Below are 8775 nucleotides of genomic sequence, written 5' to 3' on the forward strand. Positions count from 1 at the left end.
TTTCTCTCCATGACCTCGTTTACCTGTTTACTAAGTGCTGCTGTATAAATTGACTGCATAGTAGCACTCGCACAGAAAGCTTCAGCCCACAACCATGAAAGCAACAGCCTGTGTTCTCCTGGCTCTTACAGCGCTCGTTGGAGCTGCCTTGGAGAACCAGAATGTAAACTGCACAGCGGCAGAGACCATCGTAGGCAAGAAAACGACAGAAGCTTGCGCCCAGCTTCACACAGAGGGCTGTTCACCTTTTCCCCTGCAGCTGAAGACAGGTGAGGACGGAGCTGTGACAAAGAGCCATGGACGTATCTCACTGGTGACTGTGTCCAAAGGGTGTATTCTGCATTTGTGGAGCGGAGCAGAGTTGCGTGCAGGAGGTGCACACGCATTCAGGGAAGGTACGTTCACAGAAGAGCAGTTGAGCGATGTGTTGAGGGAGCCTGCATCAGCTTACAGTTGCGAGTGCAAGAAAGCAGAACCACTGTACCGGAAAAAGCGTGCCACTTTTGATGATTTTCAGAAACGCCATGTTATTTCCCCCTCTCCTGTCCCTAATTCCAACGAGGGCTGGACTCAACTGATGAGAGACCGCAGACTTTTTGGGCGCCCAATCAACACCTTCATCCACGGGGAGGTGGATCAGATAAGACAGGCCTTCGACCTGCAGGATGAATCGCTCCAGTATTATAATCACAAGGGCTTGGTTCACTGGAGCAAGTACAAGCTTCCCACCACAAACCTCCGGCTTATTGGGGATGGGTACAGCGTGGCAGTCAAGGCTCGCATGAAGTATGTCGCCGTCTCATTTAGAAATGGCCTGCCTGTCCATTTAGATAAAGCATCTTCAAGACCACCACCAAAGAATATGAACTAGTGTGATTCCGGGGTTTGATATCCACACATATGGATTTATATAGCATTATATAATTATACAGTGCTTTGCAAAAAAATTTTATTACTGGTATTGATACTGGTATGATATAGCCATCTGAAATGTTTTTATAATAGACCCTGATATTGATGTAACAGAGGTATCTGAAATGTTTAACTATATATTATCAAATATATAATATAAGATGCTGCACAGCTAAACCGTTTAATCATTTTTATTTAACTAAATATTATAAAGAAATATACCTCCGGTCTTTAATGGCTCAGGAGTTCCATTATTACCGTGTAACACACTACACCAATGCCATTATCCCTTAAACAGATCTATCTTACTAAGATGCACTACACATTTTAACAGTGCATTGTGTTTTTTGTTGGTTTGTGATATGCAAATATTATTAGAAAATGTAAACAATCTGCAACAACCCTGCTATTTTCTTATGTAAGTCTATTATTAATTATTTGTATCAATATATTCCAACAATATTTGTAATTTCAGTTGAACAATTGGTTTGCACTTTTAATAAAGCAAAATAAAAAAGTAAAAATATAATTTGTTTACTCTTTTTCTCTCTCCCTTGTACACACACACACACACACACACACACATATATATATATATATATATATATATATATATAATATATAATATATATATATATATAATATATATGTTACAAAGTTTAAATTAATATAAAATAAGAAATGTAGCAATGACAAAATATTTGTTGTAGTCACTATACTTACTTTTAAATCCTAAACTTTTTTTTTTACAAGAAAATATTAAACAAGTTACATAGATGAAATGTTTTCAAAGCTTTTTATTATGAGATATTTGAATAACTTTACTGTACTGATCCATTTCTTTTAGAAAAAGTGAAAAAAAAAGATTTCTGATTAGCAAATTTACATTTGTGAATATGACACTTAGCCGTTAAAATAATCGAATGTATTAAAATTCGTTACTTTCAATAGTATTATAACTGGTGAAACCAAACTGCACATCACCAATATGTATTTTAAAGGTTTCTTTTTTTCGTTTTTTAATATTATTGCTAATAAAAGCAACCAGATTCTTCCAAAAAATTCTCGTGTCTACAGTTCCAAAATATGTGCAACATTGTTTCAGTAGACTCATTACAAAATGAGCAATTCAGATCAATGGCATGTTTAAGTTTTTTCAAATTGTTCTTAACAATATAGCATTTATGTTTAATGTCATATGATATTTCTTTAATCTTATTGGTTAACAAGTATTTGTTGGGCAAAATCCAAGTTTTTCTCCTCTCAATAAACCCACCCCAGTAAGCCACAGTATAAGGAATGGATACTAGATCATTCTGAAAACGAGATTGTATACATTTATTGTTATTTTTAGCATTATTCAATAAAAAAAGGGAGGGTCGGAAGGGTCTAGGGAAGGTAAAGGACAAGATAAAGCTTTCAAATCATCCTTTAGTAAAGTGATTACTCTTCCAGTAATCGCGTCGAGAATAATTGCAAATTCATTGCAAATTCCTTAGCTGTAATAGGCACTGTAGAGTGAAAGTGGATAAGAATTCTATATAGTTAAGAAGCTTGCCATTGCAGTTAAATAATTGAGGAACTAATATAATGCCATTGCTAACCCATTGGGGGAAAACTGATCTGTTTTTATAACAAATATCTTTATTATTCCAAATGAAATATTTGTGTGTGGAATTTAAATCCTAATCTATCAAACAAATCATTTTAACAATGATGTCATTATCCAGCCACTGAGAAGACAAAAGTGCTTGCATATGTAAAGTTTTGTGTGATATTAATTATAAAATAAAATTAGCGTAAGAGTGTTGACAAGACAGAGAGTTTAGCTGTGTAAGCACATCCTCATAACCAATGAGGGTTGCAGCTCGAGTTTTTTCGGCTGACCAGTCGATTTGATAGGCTGTTTGGTGTTCTGATTTATACTTATGAATATGCATTTCTCTTCTACGAATGTGATTGGCCAGCTGCAAGGCTCCTTGCAAACCGTAACCCTGTGAATTCGACATAACCCTCAACTCAACTACCAGTGTCAATCACGCACTGTCTGAAATAAACAGTCGCACTTCAAATGCAAAAAGGGATGAAATGCATCTTTATTTGCAGCAAGGCAACGTGCAAAAGGAACTAAATAAATAATTATTAGTATGATTTGAACCGAGGCGCATGCCTCGGCTGCCTCATAGCTGGCTATAGCCTTGTGTATTCTGTGTGTGATTATTTTAACTGCGAGGTAACAGTTTCATAACTTATTAACTTCAAGAGAGGTTTGTGATAAGGTTCGTGTACACATTTAAAAAATATTTCTTTCAAAACACAAATTACAATTGCACAAATTATTATATTGTTGTGTACAAATATCAGAGATATGTGAAGTTGATATGTATTTATTTATAAACCTCAGACGGCACTAATACTTCCTAACTAGGGCTGTGTCAATATATAACTCACTTATCATTTTAAAAACTTTGTCAATGCCTGTTTTTAATTAATAAAATCGAGTTTTGATTTTCATGAAACTTAAAATGTTGTTGCCTTCTTAAACAACAGGCAAGAACAGTTTCATGAATAGCCAACTTAATTTTATTCATATAAACTGACTTTGAAAAAAACACAATTTCAATAACTGTTTTTTTTTTATTTATTTTTTTATCATGTTCTATTTTTCTGGTGTAATTAACCCTCCATAAATACAATGAGTTCGTCACTAACTTTGTTCAATTTATAATAAAGAATCATTTAAATTTGGGCGCAGTGAACCAGGTAACGCTCATGAAGCAGAACACGTGTGCCAGTTTACAAATAATAATACAGGTCCAGGAACGCTAGCAGGATTCACAGCAATGCCACATAGAGCATCACCCGTCACCAGCAAAGAAAGGACTTATGCAATTGGAAAACTGATTTCAGTAAGAAAAAAAAAACTTAAAAATGCACACTTAGAAAAACTCTGACCATTTCTTCTCTTCAAGTTGCCCTGAGCAGAACTGCAAAACGGGAGGGAAAGCAAACCTCTAATCTGGCAACACTGTTCAGGGGATGAGTTAGCGGCCTCCCTACTGAAAACCCTACTGGTAGTAACATCTGCAAATAGTACATGTTTTGCATTGTAACTTTGCAAGTTATTTTATGGCACGCTGTATGTTTTGATTTAACAAAAAAAAAATATGCGCCGTTCTAATAAACTAAAAATACAGTAGCGCTCATCCCTCAAGACAGGCGGGCTGACCCCGGAAATGAGTGACGTCGGAGTGACGCGGCGTGGAAACCTGTTTGAGATTTAAACCCCGGCGGGAGAACGCAATCATTTACTCAGATTAGGAAAGAAAGGAGGGTCTGTGTTCAACGAGTGGTGCAAAACACAGAAAAAAAAAAACGTTTAAAAATGGTGAGGACCAAGGCTGACAGCGCTCCTGCAACTTACAGAAAAGGTGAGGCTGTTTTTAAAGGACATCATACAGTGAAATGTATGCTTGTGTACATTTTGTATGTATTTTGGTACTTCAGAGGTTTGTTGAATAAGGCAGTTTTACTACGAACCAGGCCTGTTACGAGGTGAGTATGTTTTGACATTTATTTTGAAGATATGCATGTACTTTTAGTTTGTCATTTTTTAAATGTAATTTATCGGGTTTGCTTCTATATTTTTTATTTATTTATTTATTTTGTACAAGCAGGTACACATGCAGCTACATGTGTGTATCTCTGTTAATTTTCTAACCAGCTTATTATTAATTTTGTTAATTGTGTACGTATTTACAAAAACAATACTTTAATCCTGTTTTTTTTTTTTGTGTGTTTTTTTTTTTTTTTTTTTTTACTTTGTGTGGTCCGGGGTGGCGTTCTGAGTTTAACTCCCGCCAATTTAAAAAACAAAGTAACGTATAAAAATGTACAGCGAAAACGAATTCTAGTATGATCATTTAATGTTGATTGTTAGAACGTGTTATAACTTATTAAAAATTTGTGAAATAAAATCGACATCCTCCAAAGAATGTCACTTAGCGCGGTTAACCATTTATTGTCCGCAAAACAGGCGCCACATTCGGAGCTGTCTGGTTGGCGCCAGAAGACAGGCTGTATATCAGTTAAATGCTGCTGGGTTGAACTTATTCATAATCCATCATGTTTCGATAATTTAATAACAGAAATAATGTATTAAATTGCTTAGTGTTGAAGTCATTCATCACGTTCATACTGATTCTAGCTTATGCTTCAAAACCAGATACAGGGTTGGAAATACCTGCAAGACTCCCATTGCATAGCAGTTTGATACATTCCTGATTTTACTATGAATTTAATGACACACACCTGAGCTTGTTAACTACACACTGGGCTGATTTTAAAACCTGGAATGGATCAAACTGCTATGCAATGGGAGTTTTGCAGGTATTTCCATCCCTGCATTGGTTTGGAAGCATGGGTGAAAACGGATCGGAATGACTTAAATGCATGCAATTGCTTTGTGTTTTTTTTTTTAATCCTATTGATACATTTTTTATGGATTGATTCAATCCTATTTAACTGTAATAGGAGTATTACAATTTTAGCAAACCCTGTTGGAGATATACAGCCATTCAGTGCCAAAAGCAAATTGCAAGGAGTGTCAGCAATACAGTATTCTGAAATGCATTCAATATGTAGACTAACTGTGTAACTCTGTACATCTTGTAACTTGGTCAATAACGATAAAGATTGTCTTGTCTGGTTAATCATGACTTGACAAGTTGAATGGCCTCCGTTGTGAGGCGCTCCATCCTTTAGGCTAATCATGAAATCAGTCTTGTACTTAGCATTTTGAGGAATTACTGTAATGGTAATTAGATTTGTAGACACTTTTTTTATAATTAATATTTTTCCCTATTTCTTCTATTTATTTCAGTCACCAGGGCAGTGGCTAATTCATGTGTGTGTGTGTTGCTTCCAAGTAATCATTTTGACTTCATTTTTTCAGCTGTTGCTGCAACAGCACCCAGAAAGTCCCTAGGGGCCTCCAGCTCTGCAAACACACCTGCCAACTCGTCTGCAGGCACACCTTGTAAGTGGACCAGTTCTTTTATTTTAATTTATTGTATAGGTATCGCAGCCCCAATATGTTTGTGCAGTGGTGGTTGAGCAATATAAACTCTGTGTGGATCTGGATATAAAAATATGTAATATACAGTACACGTAGATGAGTGAAACAGTAGTGTCACAGGCAGGAATGATTTGTTTATGACTGGTAACCCATGTCCTTGTTTTCAGCCAAAAATAAATATGCAGGTGGCAACTCTGTGTGCCCCCGGCCAACCCCGACCTGGCAGAAGGGGATCGGCGACTTCTTTGGTGGTCCCAGCAGCCGTCCGGAGAAGGAAAAGGAAAAGGAGAACCAGTTCCCCTCGGACGATGAGGAGGCAGGGGGCAGCGGGGTGGGGAAGGCACCCAGGAAGTAAGTGAACCATGTTGTGTGTGTAGAAACAGGGTTATAAACCGGGTACTAGCAGATATCTACATTAACAAAGGGAATTCATAGTATGTCTTGTAAGTTCTCAGGCAGAGTTAATGATTTCTGTTAACCTGAAAGACGGTAATATTTGAGAGTTCCCATTTTGGGCAGAGATGTGTTTAATGTCAATAACGAAATAAAGTGCCTGTGTCCTGGGATAACCATGTGAAATAAACTGATGCATTCCCTGGTACTTGAAAGTGCTTTAAAACAATCCAGCTGTGTGTGGCTGGTCAGTCAAATCAATCCCTCGGTTTGACAGACATTCTATGTTCTTTGTCACGTTACTGGCAGTGGGACTCCCACATCACTTCCTGTGTGGGAACCATAGAATTTGGCCAGTGGTCAGGCAGAGGTCTTAATAGCCTAAAACAAAGCTAGCTTGTAGTGTTATGGCTTGAGAGTTTAATAGCCCAATAAGGGACTTGAGAAAATGAAGTATTGTCGCAAGTCTGGGGTGATAGTTTAAAATGGGTTAACTCTCCTCTAATTCTCTTCCCCAGAGCCCGACCTTTGCCTGATGAAGAGGATTGAGGTTTGATTCCTTCAGAAAATTGTTTTAAATAAAGCCATGCTGGATACTTGAAAGGGCTATAATTTTTACTATGTAGATCCATGTATATATATATATTTGTGTAGTATGTTTGTCTGTTGTACAGAACATAAATAAAAGTTATAATTTCACACTTGAATGTGATCGTTAGTTTGTTTGTTTGTTTTAACACTAAAACCCCTGTTATAACACAAGTGGGATGTGTTTAATTACACTGTGATCTGAGACTGTCCACACACTCCCAGCCAACTCTTGACACACCCATCACAGCTTTAAAACAAGGGCTGTGAAGCTTGGTTCCTGGAGGGCCGCTGTGTTCCACCCGAGGTTTTCTAGGTAGTATACCTTGAATCAAATGTGTGTTTTAAATAAACTCTAAAAGACCTTGAAAATATTAAATGTCCAATTGAACAAATAATTGGATCAATGATGTTAATTGAGAGCTTAAGTGGGAATGAAAACCAGAAGACCCTGTGACCCTTGGACTGGAGTTTGACATCCTCCTCTAAACCAGCACGCTTGGCTTCTAACCTTGTTTTAAGCCGATTCTTTTTCCTAATTAAACTTGGAAAAAGCTGTTAATTACAAAACCATGTCACTTGTTTTAACCTTCATAGATTGAGCCTGATTCTATAGCACTTCACTTCTATATCAAACAGACAATGACAATTTTATGTTAATTGCTTATCACTAATCCTAGTTTGTCATTGTGCTTTTGTTATTTTCACTCATTTAGCACAGTTATGCTGACAGGTTTTCTTTTGTACACTGATAGCAAGTCCATTTAAAATCTTGATTTTGGAGCAAGGAAGAAAAAAATCTTAAACCCAGTCTTTAATTACAGTAGTAGTTTTCTCTTTAAGTTAGGATGCAGAGACAATTTAATGATTACTAGTTAACATTTAAAGGGAGTTAGATTTGGAAAGAAAATCTAATAGTCCAAGCCCTAGTTAAAATTTAAAATGCATTTTTGTATAGCTTGGCAAGTGGGCAGCAAAGCACAGGTGCTCAAAGTGTGAAATGGTGTGTATTTTTATAACAAATGAGACACTGCAATACAGTAACTATTATAAATAATAACATTGTATTTTAACTTTAAAATGTTGCAGTGTGTTTTATGCACTGCATGACTATGCACTACAAAGATTTCCTGGAATTTTGAGAAATCAGAGATTAGTCAACTTGTTCTTTTATAAGTGATTTACCAGACACCTAGTCTTCATAATATCTTATGTACTTTGTAGTATAAATATATATTTTAGTCCCATGCTGGTTTCTTGGTGAGAGAATCCACAAGTCTAAGTGTTTCTATTTCAATTGCTGAGTTTTGTCCCTGGAAGATGGCACTAGTCTAATTATACTCTACTTAATCTGAGCAATAAACTAAACCCCCTTTTTTTTCACAATTTGCTTGAATTATCTGTAAACTACGCATTTTAAAGTACTTTTGATATGTGACTGTAATAACTAAATAGTGCCACTAGAGGGAGCTAAACGATCAGCAAAGGCAGCATTTTGGTTGCCGTTTACATCCTAGTCTGTCTTGTTGTTTGTGGAGTATTTTCTGTTAAAATAAATAAATACTTTTAGTCAGAAGTGTTCTGTAGTATCTTTGCCTTTACCAGAGAAAGGAAACACACAAAGCAAAACTGTTATCAGGTGCAATATGTGAATCTAGAGTGACTTCGATAGATTGATTCCCTATGGCTCTTAGCAAGGCTTATCCATACCATGGTACTTAACACTACTGTAGTGATTATTAAAACAATTTCTTCTTAATCCTTGCTATTTTATGAAAGATACCTAAAAAAAAAAAAAAAAAAAG

The 8775-nt window shown here is 36.2% G+C and overlaps 1 protein-coding gene across 1 annotated transcript; it reads left to right on the plus strand.

The window, feature by feature from the left end:
• The first annotated feature begins 4229 nt into the window (after positions 1–4229).
• On the plus strand, positions 4230–7069 carry LOC121295044 (PCNA-associated factor-like). Its single transcript, XM_041219336.1, has 4 exons — positions 4230–4343; positions 5867–5950; positions 6157–6340; positions 6901–7069. Exons 1-4 carry the CDS (start codon positions 4298–4300, stop codon positions 6929–6931), a joined length of 345 nt encoding a protein of 114 aa, XP_041075270.1. The 5' UTR covers positions 4230–4297; the 3' UTR covers positions 6932–7069.
• The last annotated feature ends 1706 nt before the right edge of the window (positions 7070–8775 follow it).

Source organism: Polyodon spathula, chromosome 19, assembly GCF_017654505.1.
Source record: "Polyodon spathula isolate WHYD16114869_AA chromosome 19, ASM1765450v1, whole genome shotgun sequence".
NCBI classification, from domain to species: domain Eukaryota; kingdom Metazoa; phylum Chordata; class Actinopteri; order Acipenseriformes; family Polyodontidae; genus Polyodon; species Polyodon spathula.

Coding starts and splice junctions, on each gene's coding strand:
- LOC121295044 (XM_041219336.1), top strand. CDS start 4,298: ATGGTGAGGACCAAGGCTGACAGCGCTCCTGCAACTTACAGAAAAG. Junction 4,344..5,866: donor TCCTGCAACTTACAGAAAAG/GTGAGGCTGTTT, acceptor TCATTTTTTCAG/CTGTTGCTGCAACAGCACCC. Junction 6,341..6,900: donor GTGGGGAAGGCACCCAGGAA/GTAAGTGAACCA, acceptor TCTCTTCCCCAG/AGCCCGACCTTTGCCTGATG.